The sequence below is a fragment of the Bos taurus genome, chromosome 24 (assembly GCF_002263795.3).
Source record: "Bos taurus isolate L1 Dominette 01449 registration number 42190680 breed Hereford chromosome 24, ARS-UCD2.0, whole genome shotgun sequence".
NCBI lineage: Eukaryota > Metazoa > Chordata > Mammalia > Artiodactyla > Bovidae > Bos > Bos taurus.
The window spans coordinates 53762076-53785970 of record NC_037351.1 but is presented as its reverse complement, the minus strand read 5'-3'; the positions used below and the strand labels follow the sequence as shown (position 1 = coordinate 53785970).

Here is a 23895-nt window from a genome sequence, read left to right as displayed (position 1 = left end):
GGATCAGTCCATGGACACCCTCAGCCAGAAACCATTACAGCCAACTAACAGATCAACTGATAATGCATCAAGCACTTGTCTTATACAAACAGTGTGCTGAGGGGCTGAGAAGAGTACCGGAAAACATGCACCATGATTCCTGATAGCCATACACCTGAAACTAACACAAGACTGTACATCAACTATATGCCAATAAAAGTTAAATAAATAAAGAAGAAAGAAACTGAAATTTTTCATTTTCATAACAGCTGACCTGGGGAAAAAAGAAACATACCCCAAAAAATGTGTGCTTCATTCTAAAGACCTGCCGACTAGTGATTCAAGTACCTACCATGAGACCACGGGTAAGGAAGGCAACATCTCTGAGGCAACCCTACACTCACTTGGGGAGCTTGTTTTAAACAACGGCAGACCGTGTTTGCTGACAAACACTGACACTATGATTGCCAGTCACTACAGTGGCGCATCCTCAACTCTTTTGCATCCTTAGTCTAACACAGTCTGTAAACTTTGATCCTTTTTTATTTTAATTCACAAAGATTTGGAACAAAATGTAATAAACTATTTCTTTAAAAACTGCGAGGGGATTTCCCTAGTGGTCCAGGGCTATAGCATCTGCCTGCCAATGCAGGAGACATGGGTTTGACCCCTGATCTGGGAAGATCCACATGCCACAGAGCAACTAAGCCTGTTCTCCGCAACTACTGTGCCTGTGCTCTAGAGCCCAGGAGCCACAACTGCTGAAGCCCCCACACCCTGGAGCCCATGCTCCACAAGGGAAGTCACCGCCGTGAGCAGCTCGCACACTGCACCTGGAGTAGCCACTGCTCGCCCCAACTACAGAAAAGTCCACGCAGCTATGAGGACCCAGCACAGTCAAAAACAAACAAATAAAAAAGTTTTTAAAAACCAAGACATTATGAGTCTTCAGTAGCTACAATTTTATTTCCTGTCTGTGTGGGCCTTATAATGTCTCCAAATACAGCAAGTTCTTTGGACCTTACATCCACCTGCTGAGCGCCTTTTCCTTTCTCCCATCTATCTAAACTCTACTACCCCAACTGGGTTAAGCACTCCTATATGCTCTCAGAACACCTATGTGTTGACAGTCTCATTTCAGTTATATGTAAAATTATTTGTAGCATGAATAGCTCCACTGCCAGATTATAAAGAGCAGAGGCATCATCATTAAAGTTGACCACTAGATCTGACACTTAGTAGGCTTCAACGAATAAATGCTTAACTCTTACATGATCTTTACATTCAACATAATCACATCTCTTTCCCCCAAACCATCACCAACTAGTGACTAGGCTTTATCTGTCATCCTTTATCTTTACCCTCTACAATGTTGTTAAATAGGATAACATCTAAAGGATCAGTGAAATCATATTATAGAACTGTTTTTTAAAAAACAGTATAGGAATGCACGTGTTCCAAGTTGCTTCAGCCATGTCCAACTCTTTGGAATTCTATGTACCATTGCCTACCAGGCTCCTCTGTCCATGGGATTCTCCAGGCAAGAATACTGGAATGGGTTGCCATCTGTCCTCCAGGGGATCTTCCTGACCCAGGGATTGAATCCACGTCTCTTATTATGCCTCCTGCACTGGCAGGCAGGTTCTTTACCACTTAGCGCCACCTGGGAAGCCCACAGTATAGAAATACGAGGAGCTAAACAAGAAGTACAAATGTGAATTCCTGTCAACGGTTCTGGCTCTTCATCACCAAAAGCAGCCCAGCAGCACCTTCAGTCGCTGTGCTTTTGCCCTCCACCCACTCTCTTCTGCTTCTCAAGTGTCCAGACTTTGATCTCTAATGTAATTCCCTGCTATGAGGAGCAAGAACTCCTGGTTCCTTGGGAGGAGGTTATAAATATGTCCTATGGCAGGAAAAAATCAGGAAGGTCTTGAATATCCAGCTGTTTCCAGAAAGCAGTGATGATGTCAAGAATGTCAACACGAAGGAGGCTTTCAAGGGACCTCACAGGCCAGACTGTGATAACTGGAACTTCAATAATAGTCTATTGGGGTTAATTAGACTATATTACACCTATAGAAGGTTCTAAGGTCATAACGATGCTTAAAAGATAAAAGGTAATATAAACTGTTGATAATAATAATAGAATATATTTCTATATTGTAATAAGAGTGCTAAGTTGCTTCAGTCATGTCTGACTTTTTGCGACCCGGTGGACTGTAGCCCACCAGGCTCCTCTGTCCATGGAATTCTCCAGGCAAAAATATCGGAGGGGGTTGCCATTCCCTTCTCTGGGGGAATCTTCCCAACTGAGGGATCAAACTCACATCTCTCATGTCTCCTGCACTGGCAGGTAGGTTCTTTACCACTAGTGCCACCTGGAAAGCCCACTGTAATAAGAAGAAGAATATTAATATATTAATATTATATATTAGGAAACAAGGAACCTTGTTTCTTCTATTAATGATATATCTGTTTAGAAGGGCATGGTAAACATCTCCAAGAAGCAGACAACAGAAAACTCATGAGGAATAACAATGATCTTAGTTAAGTATGATCAACACTCTATTGCTCCAATGCAAAAGAGACACAGAAACACTATACCTAGCTACTAATAACAATAATAGTATTGAATAATAATGTACTAGTTAACATTTATTGAGGCTTCCTTTATGATCTATTTTACTGTTCCATGAGATATTTATGAACAATCCTAGGCTGTAGCTACAATCACTAGTCCCACTGTACAGATGTGAAAGGCAAAGTGTACAGAAGTTAACTAAACAAGGTCATATAGCTAGCATGTGGTAGAGCCTCAAACAAAGACAGGTCTGACTCCAGAGTCCCCACCTAGCCCTTAGAAACAAAGAAATCCCCAACATTTCTTGTTACACACAACCCTGGTTTTCTGAAACTTATGTAACTATGAAGATCTCATTGGTCAGCATTAAAGGATGAAAATTTACAGCATAAAAGGCGGTGTCAACTTCTTTTTGTCTCCAGAGACTAACACGTGCCACATATGATCCTTCCTCACAACCCAGTGATGGAGTTGACGAAGGAAGACCACCCACCAATCCTGATACACCTATCTTGAGAATTCCACAGTATACACGCCCGTCTCTTTATTTGTGAGCAATACTACTTATGAAAGTGAAAGTGTCAGTCACTCAGTCGTGTCCAACTCTTTGCCATCCCATTGACTGCAGCCCACCAGGCTCCTTTCCCAGGCAAGAATACTGGAGTGGTGCCATTCCCTTCTCCAGGGGATGTTCCCAACCCAGGGATCAAACCTGGGTCTCCCACCACTGCAGGCAGATTCTTTGCCATCTGAGCCATGGAAGCTCAAATACTACTTATGGCTCTACCCAAATCTTGCTTGTGGCTCTAAAAGACTTTTAAACAAGATGTATATTCAAAGATTTTTGCCACATTTCTCTCATGCAAGACTCATGTTAAAAAAATTTCACCATGTTCTTCAGTATCAACTTATATGAAAGAAAACTGAATTAATACAACATAATCTTAAAATGATATATCAGTTTATAAGTTACAGGTATATTACTTCTAGGAAGATACTGAAATAAACATAAAGAAAAGAACAATGAATGAGAGGAGGAATCCTGAGACAAACAGATACTGTATCAAAGTCAGGAAGGGCTGAGAGGCATCAATGGTTACATAATAAGTAGGAGGAGGAGGGTTCAACAGATAATCAGCACCTATCATTACACACTTGTCAAAAGAAGGGTTCCAATTGTGTGTTCCAAAAGTATTTGTTAGCTAAATTTCTGAAGAGAATAGATAATTACAGGGCCAATCCTCACCTACTAGGAGAAGAAAAATCCCTAGATGGCCCTACTAATCACAATCAAATTATTTGAGAAATGTATGTTTTTAAAATGTCAACACACTAGGTCAACAAAATATAACAGGACAACGGTTCAGGTACTGCTGGCCAAGGGAAATTTAAAGACTGAATTATTTCTGGGATAAATACCAAGTTTCACAAGTTAAATCTGTATGGAAAAACAAATACTTTAAGGTCTCATAATATAACAGGCAAAACTCATGAAAAGTGAAGTTACTCAGTCATGTCCAACTCTTTGGGACCCCATGGACTCTACCGTCCATGGAATTTTCTAGGCCAGAATACTGGAGTGGGTAGCCTATCCCTTCTCCAGGGGATCTTCCTTACCCAGGACTCAAACCAGGGTCTCCTGCATTGCAGGCAGATTCTTTATCAACTGAGCTACCAGGGAAGCCCTATGTAACCATTAAAAAAAAAAAAAAAACAAGAGGACTCCTTCTAACGCTCCTATAAGCAGGCCCATTATCACAACCAATAACTGACTGCTGATACTCAGTTCCTACAACATTTTGCTTCATTAGGATCCAAAGTCATTGCTCCTTATCAGCAAAATCAATTACAAACGTTCATTTGTTAATGCTGACCTATTTGAGATTTTACATCTTTCATCTTTAAACATGTCTTTTCACATAGATAGTTACTGACAAACACTGATACCAAGCACACTATTTTAATTGAGAATATTCACCATTTGGAAAGCAAGTAGAGAATTCTATTAGGTTCTTTTCCTGCTAGTTGCCTTTTAAAAATACATTCAGTTCAGTCACTCAGTTGTGTCTGACTCTTTGTGACCCCATGAATCACAGCACGCCAGGCCTCTCTGTCCATCACCAACTCCTGGAGTTCACTCAAACTCATGTCCATCAAGTCGGTGATGTCATCCAGCCATCTCATCCTCTGTCATCCCCTTCTCCTCCTGCCCCCAATCCCTCCCAGCATCAGGGTCTTTTCCAATGAGTCAACTCTTTGCATGAGGTGGCCAAGTATTGGAGTTTCAGCTTTAGCATCAGTCCTTCCAATGAACACCCAAGACTGATCTCCTTTAGAATGGACTGGTTGGATCTCCTTGCAGTCCAATGGACTCTCAAGAGTCTGCTCCAACACCACAGTTCAAAAGCATCAATTCTTCAGCACTCAGCTTTCTTTACAGTCCAACTCTCACATCCATACATGACCATTGGAAAAACCATAGTCTTAACTAGACGGACCTTTGTTGGCAAAGTAATGTCTCTGCTTTTGAAGATGCTGTCTAGGTTGGTCATACCTTTCCTTCCAAGGAGTAAGTGTCTTAATTTCATGGCTGCAATCACCATCTGCAGTGATTTTGGAGCCCCCCAAAATAAAGTCTGACACTGTTTCCACTGTTTCCCCATCTATTTCCCATGAAGTGATGGGACCAGATGCCATGATCTTCATTTTCTGAATGTTGAGCTTTAAGCCAACTTTTTCACTCTCCTCTTTCACTTTCATCAAGAGGCTTTTGAGTTCCTCTTCACTTTCTGCCATAATGATGGTGTCATCTGCATATCTGAGGTTATTGATTTCTCCCGGAAATCTTGATTCCAGCTTGTGCTTCCTCCAGCCCAGCGTTTTTCATGATGTACTCTGCATATAAGTTAAATAAGCAGGGTGACAATATACAGCCTTGACGTACTCCTTTTCCTATTTGGAACCAGTCTGTTGTTCCATGTCCAGTTCTAACTGTTGCTTCCTGACCTGCATATAGGTTTCTCAAGAGGCAGGTCAGGTGGTCTGGTATGCCCACCTTTTTCAGAATTTTCCAGTTTATTGTGATCCACACAGTCAAAGGCTTTGGCATAGTCAATAAAGCAGAAATAGATGTCTTTCTGGAACTCTCTTGCTTTTTCGATGATCCAGTGGATGCTGGCAATTTGATCTCTGGTTCCTCTGCCTTTTCTAAAACCAGCTTGAACATCTAGAAGTTCACGGTTCACATATTGCTGAAGCCTGGCTTGGAGAATTTTGAGCATTACTTTACTAGTGTGTGAGATCACCTTCAATTGAAGACCAGGTGAAAGCTCTTCAGCTGTACAATTAAATAGGTTTTTAAATTTCAAAGTCTTCTTAAGTCAAACAGAGAAGGAGAAATACTGTATGACATCCCTTATATGTGGAATCTAAGAAGAAATGATACAAATGAACTCACAAAACAGACTCAGAGAATGAACCTATGGTTGGAGGGGTTGGAGTAGGGAAGGACTAGGGGAAAGGGATAGTTAGGGAGTTTGGGATGGACATGTGCACACTGCTATATTTTAATGGATAACCAACAAGGACCTGTTTATAGCACATGGAACTTTACTCAACGTTATGTGGCAGCCTGGATAGGAAAGGACTTTGGGGGAGAACAGATACATGTATACATATGGCTGAATCCCTTTGATGTTCACCTGAAACTATCACAATACTGTTAATTGGCTATACCCCAATACAAAATAGAAAGCTTTAAAAAATGAAAATAAAATACATTTTAAGAACGTACCAAAAAAAAATTTGGAAATCTTTATACTTGCAGAGAGGTCCAAAAAATGCTACTGCCTTAAAATCTATTAAATTTGTGGAGTAGAACTCTTTCTTGTGTTAACATTTGAAAGCACGAGCAGTATTTGATATTAAAATGCAAACCACATTAGTTGCCATCAAAATGATGATATCACATATAAGATAAGCATATAGCTGATGTTTTACCTTGCAACTTTAGGTTGAACTCATTAAGAAGCTTAACTGTCTCAAAAGCTAATTTCCAAAGCCGTTCAGTACTTACAGTAGAGGAACACGGGCTCTTCTCAATTAACAAATTTCGATTTGGGCCCTAAGATTTAAAAAAAAATTCACAGTAAAACTTTACCACTGCTGAGTCATCAAATTGAAGTGTGATAGGGCAAGAAAGAACAATCCTCTTCTATTCCTGATAAAAGTTCACAGAACTGATAAAGGTTAAGTCCACAAGGGCAAATGAAGTTCACCACTGACGCTACTGGTTCAGTTACACGTGGTAGACTCAAATACTTTCTGCAAAGTACCTGCTAACGAATATTACCACAGGCAAGCTATAAACATCTTACATTTCACAACGCTTGTCAATTTGTACAACTAAGCTTTTTTCCTCTGTTTGATGCATGTTTTTGTCACTGTAAGTTGTAATATGTCTCAGCAGATTCCACTTCATGTTTACTGATTCGTTTTTCTAAAATTCTTTGAACTATTCCCTTTTTACTTGTAACATGCAGACTATTCATAGAGGCTAATTCTTTGACACTTTAAACTCATCTTTGACCCCTGGAATAAAAAAGAAAGCAACTTAATAGTATCAATAATACCTTTTGGACTCATCAAGAGATAAGAAAAACCAAAGAATCTCTATCAATATCACTAGACCAATTTTTAACTATCAATGTTGCTCCCCAAAATCATCAACTCTTTGGTCAATTGTTCTCCCTAATAAGTTAATAGTATTAAACAAGTTTATCTCCTCTGGACAATTTCTTCAGGTGTTTCAATTAAGCAGAATTTAATAAACCCACTGTCCGTAAGCAGTTTTCCTTATTTGGCTAACAAACAAGCCATTCTAAACTTACTGTGACTTCAGCCTCATTTTTATTTTTTTATATTTTTGAAGAAATTATGCTGTGATTTAAAAAAATTGTTTCTAATTTGCTTTTCTGTGTAAGTTGGAAATATTGAGTGCTTGGTCTAGTAATGTTGACAGAGACTGTATTCTTTATGTGTCATAAAATATTCATCTTTTAAATTTTATTCAATCATTTAAAAACATACATTCTTAATCGTGGACTGTACAGAAAACCAGCGGCAGGCTAAATTCCAAAAATGAGCCATAATTTGCCCATCCCTACTCTAGACAACAGGCTTCCCTGGTGGTTCAGTGGTAACCAGAAGCCACCTGCCAATGCAGGAGACACGGGTTCGATCCCTGGGTCAGGAAGATGCCCTGGAGAAGGAGATGGCAAACCAGTGTTAGTGAATCTGAGACTCTGGGTCATAGAGAATGCTATAAAAATTTCATGCTATAAAATCTAGACATTTTTAGAATCTAGAACTAGGATACAGAGACTCCAGTTTTACAATTCAGAACTCTACAAACGTGACTCAAAGGGGAGCTCCCCATCTATCCCTACTGGACAACAGAAACCCCCACCTTTTGAACATCCTGGAAGATCCTCCCCTCTTCTCCTCACCCCTCACCTGTATACCTTACTCACTCTTTCATGTTTGGGGGTTCCTCTTTGTGGCCATGGCCAAGTAGAGCCCTGACATAGAAATCGGGACCCTCAAATTTGACATTCCATTGTATACAGAAAACAAATCCTAAGTCACAAGCAAACTAGGTTATAACCTCCCGTGTGTAAGGTTACATTGTAGGCATGGTCACTAGTTAGCAAACTGAAATTTCTACTAATCCATGAAAAGATTAACCTAAGCAAGGTCTGTGAGTTCAAAATAGTGGTGTTATCAACGTTTGTTCATATTTTAATTTTATTTTTAAACTTTACAATATTGTATTGGTTTTGCCAAATATCAAAATGAATCCACCACAGGTATACATGTGTTCCCCATCCTGAACCCTCCTCCCTCCCCATACCATCCCTCTGGGTCGTCCCAGTGCACCAGCCCCAAGCATCCAGTATTGTGCATCAAACCTGGACTGGCGACTCGTTTCATATATGATATTGTACGTATTTCAATGCCATTCTCCCAAATCATCCCACCCTCTCCATCTCCCACAGAGTCCAAAAGACTGTTCTATACATCAGTGTCTCTTTTGCTGTCTCGTATACAGGGTTATTGTTACGATCTTTCTAAATTCCATATTATGTGTTAGTATACTGTATTGGTGTTTTTCTTTCTGGCTTACTTCACTCTGTATAATAGGCTCCAGTTTCATCCACCTCATTAGAACTGATTCAAATGTATTCTTTTAAATGGCTGAGTAATACTCCATTGTGTATATGTACCATAGCTTTCTTATCCATTCATCTGCTGATGGACATCTAGGTTGCTTCCATGTCCTAGCTATTATAAAACAGTGCTGCGATGAACATTGGGGTACACGTGTCTCTTTCAATTCTGGTTTCCTCAGTGTATATTTCACCTTTCTGCGTTTTTTTGCTTTCTGTCCTTCCCCAGGGCTTCCCAAGTGGCTGAATGGGTAAAGAATCAGCCTGCAATGCAGGAGACAGAGGAAATGTGGGTTTGATCCCTGCGTCAGGAAAATTACCTGGAAGTGGGCATGGCAACCCACTCCAGTATTCTTCCCTGAAAAATCCCGTGGACAGAAGAGCATTGTGGGCCACAGTCCATAGGGTCGCAGAGTCAGACATGACTGAAGCAACTGAGCACACACACACTCCTTCCCCATCTCACACCTTTTCTCTGACTTGAAATTAAGACTGTTGGGGAGGCTCTGGCCACTGGCTTTGTCTACCAACTAAACTTGCTTTACGTATGGGAAAGAGGACTGAAGGGTAAGTGACAAGGGTACTTCCCCTGAACCTCCACTCCCAACTCAAGATGTCAAGCCTGTATCTTGTTGAAAACCCAAAGCCAGGTGTTCCTTTTAATGGCCACCACTTTACAAAGGCAAACACATGTGCCTAAGCTAAAACACCTTTCCATTATGTGAGTGTTGGGACAGTAACTAAGGAGAGAGAGAACACAAAGGACATTAGTGGTCTAACAGGAACCACTTCTGGACTGAAGCCTCCTGAAGAGGGAGAAGAGAATAGGGCTCCTAATCATAATGACTACAGTCTAAAGAATACATCTGGTTTACAGAATGGGGAGAGATGCTTCTTTCTAAAAGGTTGTAACTTGATGTGAGAAGGAAGAGGGAGATAAGATCATCTCCTAACACACCCCATCAGCTTTCAAGAGCTGTAACGGAGAATGAATGCCAGGCGCTAAGCTCAAAACCCTGGAGACAGGAAAGGCCACCCACTCCAGTATTCTGACCTGGAGAATTCCAAGGACTGTGTATAGTCCATGGTGTTTCAGAGAGTCAGACACAACTGAGTGACTTTCACAAGCTCAAAACCAGATTAAGGAGTAGTAGGACTCATCGGAAAAGACCCTGATGCTGGCAAAGATTGAGGGCAGAAGGGGATGACAGAGGATGAGATGTTTGGATGGCATCATTGACTCAACAGACAGGAGTTTGAGCAATCTCTGGGAAATAGTGAACGACAGGGAAGCCTGGTGTGCTGCAGTCCATGGGGTCACAAAGAGCTGGACACGACTCAGCGACTGAACAAGGCCAATGACAAAATTTCTTAATGTTGTTACTGCCAAAGCAGGCAGTGCCCTCTAGTGGGGAAAAAAAAAAATTAAACAGTCCTTACTAAGACTTGGATTGGCTTCTACAAAATATCCATACACAGACAGCTAAATGGCAACAATTATGACTAGCTGAAATTCTGAAAACAAGCACTGACATAACTGTATTTAGCAATAATAGTTTACACTGGGCACTTCCCTACGGTGAGGCACTGTGTTAAGGAACTGTTTTACAGGCATTCTCTCAATCCCTTCAACTGTGTTCTGAAGCAGCCCCACTAGCTCTGCTTTATAAATTCAATCTTACAGCTCTAACTTGCTCAAGGCACCCCAACTAAGAAGGGGCAGGAGGGAATAAGATATTTAAAGTTTAAACCCTCGTAAGAAATCTCAGAAACACACACACAATGAATGAGAACTACAGCAGAAAGTAGGAAAATGTTTGCTAAACTTTGGCCATTTTTAATAGAAAATTGATACCTCTTTAACCGGAGATGATGAAATAAATCTAAATAAAATTTTTCATATGTCCCTCAGGTCTAAAAAAAAATGAAGACTGAAATGATTTGAAGGAGTGCTGAGTGGTTCATTTGTCGGGGGCATTATCAAGGTCCTTCCAGGGCTCCTGTCATGAGGACTTCTGAATCCCACTCCAAGAGACTTCTTTGTGCTTCTATTGTCTTCTTATACTCGTATCCAAAATCCCACATAAATCATTCAGTAAATCAAATAGCATCTAGTACTTCAACCTGAGACAAATAAATAGTCCTCTAAACATTATTAAAAAAAAAAAAAACACCTATATTCTAGGGACTTATTTTACAATAAAACATCATAGGAACATCAGTAAAACTAATTCTGAGCAAAAAAACTAAATACGGCCTGCTTTATAGTTTTACTTCCTAAGAAAAATTACTAACATAATGCATTTATGCTGTGGTATCAGATTTTAAAGACTTAACTATCAGAAGGAAGAAAAACTGTTGGTTTTAGTATTTGGAAAACAGTTCAGTCTGACTGCAGCCATAAATCAATGTAGGGACTAACAAAAATTAATATTCACTCAAGGCTGCATCAAAAACATAGGTCCCTTTTGCCTAGGGAATAAAATCCAATTCTCAGCTGAGCACACCACCTGCCTCAGAAGGGTCCCCAAGCCACTCTCTGGTCCTCATTCAGAGAACTACTTACGTAGCTCTTTAAATTACTACTAGGCACTATCCTAGTTGTTGAGGAGTAAATAGTGAACTCCGGGAGTTGGTGATGGACAGGGAGGCCTGGCGTGCTGCGATTCATGGGGTCGCAAAGAGACACGACTGAGCGACTGAACTGAACTGAAATAGTGAATAATACCAAGTTCCCGCCCTCACGTTTCAGTGAAGAAAAATTAGGTCTGAGTTTCCCTGGTGGCTCAGTTGATAAAGAATCCGCCTGCCAAAGCAGGACACACAAGAGATGTGGGTTCAATCCCTGGATCAGGAAGATCCCCAGAAGGAAGTGGCAACCCATCCCAGTATTCTTGCCTGGGAAATCCCATGGACAGAGGAGCCTCGCAGGCTAGTCCATGGGGTTGCAAAGACATGACTTAAGTGACTAAACCACCACCACCACCAAAGAGTAAAGTAGAATAGCGGGGCAGGGAGGAGGGTAGGCTTGTCTGATAAAGTGGCATTTGAGCAGACACCTGAAGTAAGGGAGGGAATTAAGAGGCGTTTGTGTAAAGACTGACAAGATGGAGGACACTGCAAAGGCCTGGACACAGAGGCATATTTGTGGTTATTTGGTTAACAGCCAAACCAACGTGGCTGAATCAGAGCAGAGTGGTAGCAAAGGTTTCGGCCTTGAGGAGTGACGGGAGGGGTGTTGGCACATCATCTAGGGCTTTTCAGGGTACGGTGGGAACTTCACAACTACTTTTCCAGCAGGTAGCCACTGGAAAGCTTAAGAGGTACATCATCAGACACGTTTTTCAATAATAATTCTTCCTGTAATGTAGAGCATATAGCTCCACCATAAAGGAGGCAGAGCTCTGAAAAACTGCCTTCCAACTGTGCTGCTGAAGACTCTTGAGAGTCCCTGGGACAGCAAGAAGATCAAACCAGTCAATCCTAAAGGAAATCAACCCTGAATATTCACTGGGAAGACTGATGCTGAAGCTGAAGCTCCAATACTTTGGCACTTGCTGCGAAGACCCAACTCATTGGAAAAGACCCTGATGCTGGAAAAAGATTAAAGGCAGAAGGGGACGACAGCAAGGATGAAATGGCTGGATGGCATCACCGACTCCAACTCTGGGAGATGGCTAATGACAGGGAAGCCTTGAGTGCTGCAGTCCATGGGCTCGCAGAGTTGGACACAACTGTGCAACTTAACAATAATGTAGAGTAGAAGGGGGAACCACAAGGGTAGAATCAGCCTATGCCTTATTCCTGGCACCTCCCTTACCTAGGTGTACTAGCATTATTAGCAGCTAGTGTTTACTAAGATCACAGATGCCAGGCATTATCATTCAATCCTTGAAACAAAACTTCGAAGCAGCTGTTACAAATGAAAAGGAAATTTTAAATGAAGCCTCAGGCAGGATCAAGGAGCTTGTTCACAAGAGTTAATAAATGGTAGAATCATAAAACACATCTGCCTGATGTTAAAGCACAGGTTTCCTCCACTATGACACACAGTATACCCAACTCAATAAAAAATTTTGTATCTGGCCTTTTTTAACAACTCAAGTCTTTGCACGTCTTGTTGCTGTTGCCTTTTAGTCGTTATGTCCGGCTCTTTTCCAACCCCATGGACTGTAGCCTGCCAGGTTCCTCTGTCCACAGAATTTCCCAGGCACGAATACTGGAGTGGGCTGCCATTTACAGGGGATCTCCTGACCCAGGGATTGAACTCACATCCCCTGCATTAGCGGGCAGATTCTTTACCACTGAGCCACCAAGGAAGACCCTTTGAATGTCTTACTGTCTAAACATCCTTCAGTCCAATTTCTTTGATGAAAAACTTGTTCATTTTGGAGATCAATTCAAGCATCCCCTCCTAAGTGAATTTGTTCCTGATCCTTCCGGCCACTTAGCTGCTCCATCGTCTGTGCCTTAATAGCTATTACTCCAGCTTCATTTCTCTGAAACAATACTTACTTGGTGGTATATAACTGTATCCGTTTATATATTTCCATCGAGTTCCTCGTGATAAGTCATACCTTATTTGCCATCATCTCTCCTACCCCTACCCTCTCCTCTCCTCCTTCCCACCTCCACAAAGCCAAATGCATGCTGAAAAGTGAAAGTGAAGTCGCTCAGTCGTGCCCAACTCTATGTGACCCCATCAACTGAAGCCTACCACGCTCCTCCGTCCATGGGATTTTCCAGGCAAGGGTACTGGAGTGGGTTGCCATTTACTTCTCCAGAGGATATTCCCAACCCAGGGACTGAACCTGAGTCTCCCGCATTGTAGGCACTTTACCGTCTGAGCCACCAGGGAAGTCAAATGCATGCTAGCTGAATGGAATAATAAATCATCGAAGAATCATAGACTTTTCATGCACCTATTCTACACATCTTGGACATTCGATGCCATATTTTTTAAAAATTAACTGTCCAAAAAAAGATAGTAATTGGTGATGAACATATTAACAAGATGGGAGAATCTTTTCACAATGTGTATACATAACATACACTTTAAATATCTTTACAATTTGTCAATTATACCTCAACAAAGCTGAGGTATAAAAATTAGCTATGGATGGCAATAAGAAAAAATAAAATGGGTGGATATTAACTAGACTTACACATAAACGTTCAATCATGTCATACACCTGAAACTAATATATGCTAATCTTCTTATCAATGTGCAAAATAAATGCATACTCTAGCACTTTGTTAAGTAGGGCTCTGGATCACCTGTACAATTTAGACATTTAAACAATAAAAGGAAAGCCAGATGGCACTATTACAAGTGAGGCAATTATGAACATAAAATTGTGTCCTAAGTATTTGGAAATTAAAAACAGCCTGAAAGATGGAAGTAGCATTATTTTTCCTGGTTTCAGTATTTTAAGACCAAAATGTGTATATGAGATTGCCTTGAATGGCAAAATTAAATAAGGGTAATATGTGGGAGACAAAAACAAATCGTGGCTTAACTGAAGCAATATACTACAATGCAAAGCATTGCAGTTGCAAGAAATGCTCCATTTCCAGAAACACTCATATAAAACCTATGTGGCTATCACGATGAAAAATTGAATGCAATCTACTCCTCTGAAATTCTGATCTTCATTTGTATTCCAGAATGTTTATAATAGTCCCAGATTTCTAGTTCAGTTTTTTTTCTATAAAATTATCAAATTTATTAATTTTGAAAATATTGACCCAAGATTTCTTATTGGGCCTGTTTCCTAAATGAGCTGACATTTTTGTTATTTTACCTTTATGCCAGGTTATTGGTTTGGACAGGCTATATTGCAAAACAGGGTATCAGAGGTGGACAGGTGAAGCAATTTTTGATTTCCCCTTGTGATGTTTTTTCCCACCAAAACCTTTCAAGTACCTGACAAGTTTCCGAGCCAGTCATCAATTCAGTCTCTCAGCTCCAAATTCACCCCAAAGGGGCTCACTCGCAGCTTTCCAGCAGCTCCAGCATCAGTTAACTCGAAGGATATGAAGAAACCCAGTGGTTCTCTGTCCCAGTCACAGTCCCAGAATGCATGGTTCTCCCTGGCACCACACAGACCTGGCCCAGGCCGGTGATCACCTTCTTTCAACTTTCCCAATACAAACCCCTTTTGCTCCTGGCATCCAGCCAGCACCGTCCAGCATGCGGAAGGTTCCCTCACTCTCTCTCCAGGCCCACACTTGGTCACTAGCTGCAGCTTCCCTAAATCTTGGAGGGTGGCTTCCTTCTTGCCCAGTGACTGCAAACAGACTCCGGTCTGGGCAAGCCTGTAAACTCTGCCATTCAGTGGGCTGCCCCTTCAACAAGATCAGACTCCCATCTGAGATCCCTTGTCCTTGAGTACTTGCAAGCTTGTCCCTACTTGAGTCCTCTCTCTTAGCTCTGGGGTACCAGATAAGACTTATTTTGTCATAATTTAGAACTTTTCCCCCCACTCTGCAGAACCTGGGAGGCAGGCAGGCAGCCTGGTCCAGGGAAACATTGCTTCATCAGCTGCTGCAAACACTGAACTCCGGTGGGTCTGACCAGTTTAAAACTTTTGTATATTGAGTTGCTCCTGTTTAAAACCACTGTGTGGTTTGTTTCTAGACTGGACCCAGACTAACAGGTTCCCGTCTAGCCAGGCTCACAGAAGCAACACAGTGAAAACCAGCCACTGAAAGTTTCCCTAGACTTAGTCTGGGGAACGGATTTGTAACATAGGTCATGTACGTGATGAAATGCAGAATATAGAAAAACCCCAAAACCATAAAAGTCTTGAAGGCTCAAGACGTTAGAAAGCTTACAGCCAAGTCATCCAAAATACATAAATGTTAATCTTGCTTGATAAACTGCAATATCAAAAAAGAAAAGTCTTCCAAAATAGGTTTAATTTACCTCATTTTAAAAAGGATTTGTAGGACATCACATAAAGGATGTGGTTTCCATCATGAATTTACAATCTTATACAGGAAACCTGCCTTAAACTAATCGATTAACATGTCTCTGGTTATTACATCACTATGTAAGGGACACTATCAAGGAGACAAAACAAAATCAATCTTCTAATATTTTTTAAGACATTTTCTCCCCTAGGGATACAAATCTTGCTACAAGAGGTACATCCAATACTTAAAATAAGAAATCTAACAGTTAAACACATGATGGGGAAAGAAAAAGGAGAGCCAATCTACCAGAGTTTGGAAGGTTAAAGTGTTTGGGCAATAAAGGATAAGCTCTGTCAGAGCTTTAAAGAAATGGCACAGTATTTCAAGTATGGAAACAATATGTACAAAGGTGAAAATGAAAACATACATATGAAGTTTGGCAGAATCTGAGTAAAGCAATTTAGCTACAGCAAACTTGCTGAAATAAAACAGTAAGATTACAGTAGTGGTATGTGTAACAGTGTCTTGCAAAGACTAGTCAGGATATCTTTGAACCAAAAATGAGGGGAAGAATGGATAAGGTTGAAACAGGTATTAGGAGGCAAGTGGACTAGTCTCAGTAAAGAGGCTGCGACACTGAATTGGTCAGGTCTGGTCTACAGTAAGGACAATGTAGAATAAACTGGGAAGATAAAAAACTAGTTGTTCAAAAAAGATCTTAGCCATAGATCAGTTTTGCTCCCTTTCATGCTACTTGCCTTTTAGCCATTTTAGTATTGGAAAAGTTGCTTTACAATGTTGTATAAGATTCTGCAGAACAGCAAAGTGAATCAACTGTACGTATCCCCTCTTCTTGGATTTCCTTCCCATTAGGTCACCACAGAGCACTGAGTAGTTTGTTTCCCTGTGCTGTACAGTAGGTTCTCATTAGTTACCTATTTTATACATCGTAGTGTATTATATGGGTTTCCCTGGTAGCTCAGCTGGTAAGGAATCTGCCTGCAATGCAGAAGACTCTCATTCCATTCCTGGGTCAGAAGATCCCTTGAAGACGAGACAGACTACCCACTCCACTATTCCTGGGCTTCCCTGGTAGCTCTGAAGGTACTGAATCCACCTGCAGTACACAAGACCTGGGTTTGATCCCTGGGTTGGGAAGATCCCGTGGAGGAGGGCATGACAATCCATCCAATATTCTTGTCAGGAGAATCCCCATGGACAGAGAAGCCTGGCAGGCTACAGTCCATGGAGCCACAAAGAGTCAGACATGACTGAGCGACTGAGCAGAGCACAGCACAGCACAATGTATTACACAGGTCAATCCCAATCCCCCAGTTCAGCCCACCCCCTTGGCAAGTTTACTTCCGAGAGCACTTCTACCAAAGAGATTTTTAAACATTGTGAAAAGTGGGACAGAAAAAGAGGAAACATAAAATCAAAACTATGAGTGATTCCACATATTCAAAACATCGGGGGAAGAAAATCTTGCCATGACTTAACTTCGGGCAATATTTTGGTATAATTACATATGATTTAACATTATCCCAAATATTAAATATACAAAATACCCCCCAAAACCCACATTTATAAACTTCAACAAGAAATAACAAAACTAGAGAGAGAAACACATAACACAAATGAACCCAACACAGAGTTCCTCAATGTGGTCAGAAATCTCTATGAATCTGAACTAAATTATCCCAGAAAAAACTGAAGAGTTCCTACTGATAATAAGGAAAATGTAGTTAAGTTCAAGTCTTCACATATTCATCACAGTTTTATCCCTGGATCTCAGATAATTTTTGTACTTAGGTTTGTTCAATTTTTTCATACTCAACTAAAAACCTGAAATGTCATTAAAGTTTTATCACTTTTTCTATTCAGTATTTTTCAATACACCTAAAAGAGAAAAAGGTTGATAAAGCCTTATGTTCACAATGCTATTTTTAAAATCTAATTGCCTTAAATTCCCAACTCAGTTGTCTCAATACTGTTGTCTTTTTTCCTTTGGAAATCTCAAAATAATAAATGCTAAAATATTTAATTAAATTCCTTAAATAATTTATTGAACACTTATCATTTACATTTTTCTTATTGAATCACTGATATATTTTTTAAAGGTTACAATTAATCATGTAAAGTTTTCTCTTTTTTGCTAAAAACTTCCATATTTAATACAAAAAACACTTTGGGATAAGTATCATCAAGTTTCTTAAAATATTAGTTAAAATTCTAGAACAAGTTTATGTTATTTAGTATTGGAGCTATGTTTTTGCAAATGAAGCACTAACCAAATCAGTGTTACAGAGTCATTAAGCACAGTCCCTTTGCAGATTCCTTCTATGTACACTAAATATATCATGTCTGATCAACATGTAATACATAATTATCCGGTATGTGCTGTGCCTTTAGAATTCGTCAAATCCTGGATTTCCCTGAAACATGCTCAGCTCAGATCCATTCATTCATCCACTTAAAAAGCTCAATTCATCCAACTTAAAATCAACCCATCCACACTTAACAGCCAACCACATTGCAATCATCAAAGTAATGTCTTGTTTCATTGTATGCAAACTATTTGCTGTGAAGCAGAAGACCATAATCAGAAAATTGAATGTAGGTGGCAAAAACACATCCAGAGTAAACAAACTTACTAGCAAGTGACTCTCAAACTGGGCAAAAAGAACAGTAGTGACTCTGATTCACTAGGCAAGGGAAAAAAGACAAGATTCACTCTACAGTCTTTGACATGTAATTTCTGCAACAAAGGTCTTATGTGGTGTTTTAAATTGAGGTGGTGGGGGCGGGGGGCAGGAATTCTTTCACCCAATGTGCTTAGAAATTCTTATTTGACAGTAAAGGTACTAGCAAAAAATGCTCCAAAATTTGAGTAGTGTTAATTTGTATACATACAAACATACTCTTTAATTTCATCAGGCTTTTTAAATATACTTTGCCACATATTATGACTTATTTCTTCATTTTGTTAGTAAACATGCTTCCTGCTTATCAGAAGTTCACTTGATAGAAGTTCCAAAATTAGAGAACTCTGTTTAGTTCTAGCTAGTGACAAATCTTCTACAGACTGCTTTAAATAAAGTTCAGCATTTACAAAATAGCTTTAATATAGTTACTGATTTTCCATAGTCATTTCAGTTACCAAATTTCATAAAGCAATCGGTCAAATATGGTTTTTAACTAGTTTGAGCTAACCTCAAAATTTAAATCTAAGAAATATCAAAATGTTAAATTCTTCCCCGCAAAATGTTTTAAAAACTGTGAAATACTGTCAAATATTCTCACATAAAATAAAAGCATTAATTAAATGAGGTTTTTCTGGAATTCACAATATAAAACAATATTCCTTTTAGCACTGCATCAATTAATGTTATTTGCAAATACAACATATTCTTAAATGTTTGCTTTATGCAACTTGAAAGTAACATACTTCCATATAGATAAGATACATCAACAATTTTGATATTCCTTAAGCTCCTTACATTGGATGCTACCTTTATAAGTCTATTTAACTTAAGAGATTTTGGATAGAAACCAAGAAAAGCTTCTAAATGATCCAGAATCAGATAAAATCATGAGGATGCTGAAGAAGGTGTAAGTCCATGTAAGCTTCAAGAACAGAAATCATCCATCTTTGACTATTCGACTTATGATAGCCTGAAGACCAAAGTCAGACTAGGACTATGGGTCCTCCCAATTCACCTCTCGTGTTTTGGCACAAAATGAGGAGAGGCCACAAAAAAATATACGGACGTTTTCAAGTCTGATTTTTAAAAAATATGTAATACTTGAACCAATCACAGAATAACGTATGGCTTATAGTTAACTGTCAGTTTAAGCGATGTGAAAAAAATACATTTTGTTCTGTGGTGACTATTTATTGGTTAAACTTTTATTTTCCTCTTCATATTTTCGGTGACTGTTTCCCACTGGTATCATCAACCAGGTCTCTCAGGCGAGATAAATGGTGCAAAGCCCTTCATTAAAAAGTATAAAACACATTATCAACCAACATCAAGGACTGAATAGGTAATGCAGACAGTAAGAAAGGGTCATTACATTGTTTATTAACTTCAAAATCAGTATGAGAGATAAACTTACGGAATATGTTTAGCATCAAAACTATGAAAATTTTTCTTTACAAAACCTTGCAATCTGAGTAACTCAAGGCTAAAATAATTCACCTAAAATTCTATAAACACATAAAAACTTATGTTTGACATCTAAAGATATTCTTTTTAAGTGTACCAAGTAGCCTAATAAAAAACAATAACAGGTACTATTTGTATCACACTTAAAACATCTTTTCCATGTGATTTTCAGAGTGAGATGATGCCTTTTGATATACTATGTATATCATTTAAGAATAAAGGACATAATTCATTTTTAACATATACATTCAAGGCAGCTAAAATTTTAAAAATAGCACTAAAGAATCAGTTACAATTGAGGAAAACTCATTTTTATTGAGCATGGGGAAAACAAATGACAATTACACTGAATAATGTTAGTATACCAGCAACCTAGTCTTCCCAATCATTCCTCAGACAAACCAAGAAGACAGGGACCCTTTCCAGTCTTCCTCTGAAAGTATTCTTCCAGTTTTCCCTCTCCCCTACCCTTTAGATCCTTGAGGATCACTCAGAAAATATAAGTTAATCAACCATACAAAAATATGTCTCTGATAAACAAGAGACTAAGAAAAACAGAAATAATGTAACAATTATGATGTGCAGTAATCTTTAAGGTGAGAAATTAGTGAAAAGTTGTAATGATGTATAATAAATAAAATACATCCTCCACTTTACCAAGAGTAAGATGGAGAAAACTAGTAGTGTTAATTACTATATTATATCACATCTATTTCCCCATGCTCTACTTCTCAGACACTCAAATGTAATAATCTGAATTCTGGCACCCATTCAACAGCTTCTGTTAATTTTTGAGATTGTCATCTTCATTAACTAAATGACAATAATTCACCCAGGGTTACTAAGCAATTACAGGTAAAACTAGACTTTATTATTTCTACATCCTATAGTAATCTCTCTCTACTTAAAGAATTTTCTTCTTCCTAGACACACATTTATGAGGAAGAATATAATCTGTAAATATAATACTTGGGGCTTATCTTCCTTTTTCTTTTCAGGCTGTGATTCAAGAGACAGAAAGACAAGCGGCTAGAATCCAATCTCATTGTTTACAAAACTGGAGGACCACAGATTCTTTAGATTTTAAGGATCTATACAATGGGATGGGGGGGAATTATCTTTATTTTCACTAAATGCTATCTCTAAATTAGCATTTCCTTCCATTATGAATGTAAGCAACAGACTAAAGTGATCTCATATGCTACAGAAGTCAGAGATATTTTCATATCACATAGTCATTGCAAGTATGTTCTATACTCATGACTATTCCAAAATTACAAGTTATATAATAGTTACAAACTTACAAGTTATTAAATCCACTGCTATAACACAGGTACTCTCATTCTTTCTGTCTCAGTCCAAAAGTTCATATGACATAACTAGATAACTATTAGAAAATTTTAAGTCTAGTTGTTCATCCACCAAACAGTGAAGTCTCACTGGTGACCCAGACATCAATGTCTTCCAACATTCTCTTTAACCGTTTGCTGATCAACATGTGAAAGGTTAAGTAAAAGACCACACAATTGTTTAATGCTTTTATTCAAGTTTTGCAAAAGACCTTCACAATAATACGTTTTTACAAAATGAATTTTAACTTACCTGTATTTTAAATGTATTGTCTTATTTTAAATGCAATAGAGAAGCATATATTATTACTAATCAGAAATGTATTTAAATATTTTCATAATTAATTCAGTATAACTGGTTTCCTTTCTAATCCCATGTTGTATATTTTATGCCTTTAAAAAACTATGTCAGGTGGAAAGGGGGGGTAGGTGGGTAATAATGGAAAGGAATAAAAAAGCTAAGTAGAAATATGAAACGTTTAGTCGCTCTACCTCAGTTATACAATCAGTTGGCGGTTCCTTTCATCTAACTCTTTTGAGAATAAAGCCATCTACTTAGACTATCAAAAGTGATTGGTATTTCAAAGGTAAGTAAGGGAGAAGGGAAGGATAAAATTGCAGAAGGAAATTTTTCTTGATTTTCTTCTGTCAAAAAGTGAAAAAGCAGGTTAATGGGGAAAATATCAACTTAAGGATTATATTACAACACTTAGTAATCATTCACCTTAAAAACTGAAATTTAAAAACTCATTTCTCATTGTGACAATGCATCTACCAATGACCATTCAAATACATACAAATCAACTCCCAGAAACTCAGCAACACTGATTATATGATGACAATTCAGCTATACTTTAATTTACTTATTGATATCTCGCATTTGCTTTTCTATTAGTACAACTACATTGGCTGTTCTCTTAAATACTATGTTTACTGACCAATATTCAGCTTAGTATTCAGCAGGAACTGAACAAAAAGCTTTTCAAGACAAACTGCCTACTATTTTCTAGATCTAAGTAACATACGAGCACATTAGAATAAAGAAAAATCTTTGCTTTAGGGTCATGTTTTACAAGTCTGAGAGCTAATTCTGTCTATCCCTAGTATAGAACGAACACCAGAAAACTGAGCAGGAAAGGAGATCTGAGAAACAAGACAATTTTCCAGCTATCATTAAGCATGGTCTTCACAGCATGACCTTTATTATTGAGAATTCTTACACATTCATCTCCAATTTATATACAAAACTACATGTCCTGAGGCCAAAACCAAATTATTTTTGGAGGACTGATAATTTTGCAATCATCCACCATTGCTGACCTTTATAGCGTGAGAACAATATGCAACTGCTCATTTTTTACAACCAACCTAAGCTTATACGACATAATAAAAGATCCTAGAAAAGGTACTGGCTCAAAAACCAATTCTTTCATTTGCTTAAAGATGATAATTTTAATATGCAAATGTATAAGACAAAACTAAGTATTATAGGGATACAAAACAAATATAACTCTGATTCCTACTAAAAGCAAAATCTTTCTGGAAAAAATAATATCTTAAGCTGTATCAGCCATTTATACTTCAGGTCCAATGAACCTTTATCTCTGTTATTTCTAATAGGAGAACCTAAGAAAACTGTGTCCAGGGGAGTAAACAGAACCCATACTAAGATCTTGGAATTTCCTAAAGCTAAAAAAGATATTTTAATGAACTGATTAGCAATCCAAACTGTTAGAAAGAAAATCCAGTTATTTGAGGATTGGGGAGAAACACCCTAGAAAAGTAATTAAAGCACCTAAAATACAACCTATAACTTAGGCAAAAGTTGGGTCCTTTTAAGTATGAAAAGATGACCATAATCCTAAACAGAATATTTTGCAGTCTAGTAAGAGGAATTCTGAGACTGAATTAATTTTAACTTGTCCCTAAATCAGTCTTATCTAAAGACTGAAAATAAGGGGGAGAGGGGAAATGACATGCTTTCTTCATAAATCTAAACTTACTTCATAATACTACAAATGCCTTACTGATAATTCTTTCAAAATGTAAAATAAAAGCCAAATTGAGGTTGCTTCAGCTAATCCAAAACAATCAACAGCTAAGACCCATCTAACAAAACTGGACTCTTACTCTCTAAAATTGGCCTTCTGTAGACAAGATTACTAGATAAGGCAATGGCACCCCACTCCAGTACTCTTGCCTGGAAAATCCCATGGACGGAGGAGCCTGGTAGGCTGCAGTCCATGGGGTCGCTAAGAGTCAGACATGACTGAGCGACTTCACTTTCACTTTCATGCATTGGAGAAGGAAATGGCAACTCACTCCAGTGTTCTTGCCTGGAGAATCCCAGGGACGGGGGAGCCTGGTGGGCTGCCGTCTCTGGGGTCGCACAGAGTCGGACACGACTGAAGTGTCTTAGCAGCAGCAGCAGCAGACAAGATTACTAATGGTCTAAGCTAGAAAAAAGTTATTACTATAAAAAAAAAATTATAGAAAATGGTAAAAGCACCTGTACAATCAGTATCAATTTTTGTGGTTAATTACATATGGTTCAGAGTTCATTTCCACCAAGAAAAACATCTTCTGGGCTATGTACTTTAACTCAGAAAATACACTTAAGTCTTGTGACACAAGTTCAATATCAATGTTTTTAAGAACTGTGGAAAGCTTGA

At 38.7% G+C, this 23895-nt stretch overlaps 2 protein-coding genes across 12 annotated transcripts in view; both read right to left on the bottom strand.

The window, feature by feature from the left end:
• The window catches only part of CUPIN1 (cupin superfamily member 1), a 44270-nt gene extending 37587 nt beyond the window's left edge, over positions 1-6683 (bottom strand). For 5 of the 8 annotated variants that reach the window (XR_009492654.1, XM_059880747.1, XM_059880749.1 and 2 more), the window contains exon 1: positions 4539-6612. The gene's annotated coding sequence lies outside the window, so the exon portion shown is untranslated. Of the gene's footprint in view, positions 1-4538; positions 6614-6635 lie in introns of those variants that run through there. The other 3 variants (XR_009492655.1, XR_009492656.1, NM_001371792.1) reach the window with 3 other exon arrangements.
• Positions 6684-6694: 11 nt separating this feature from the next.
• Positions 6695-23895, bottom strand: part of C24H18orf54 (chromosome 24 C18orf54 homolog) — a 34357-nt gene continuing 17156 nt past the window's right edge. The window contains exon 8 of one of the 4 annotated variants that reach the window (XM_059880991.1): positions 6695-7820. In XM_059880991.1, the coding sequence (XP_059736974.1) occupies positions 7808-7820 (13 nt within the window). In that variant the 3' untranslated portion in view covers positions 6695-7807. The other 3 variants (XM_059880990.1, XM_005224269.5, NM_001206167.1) reach the window with 3 other exon arrangements.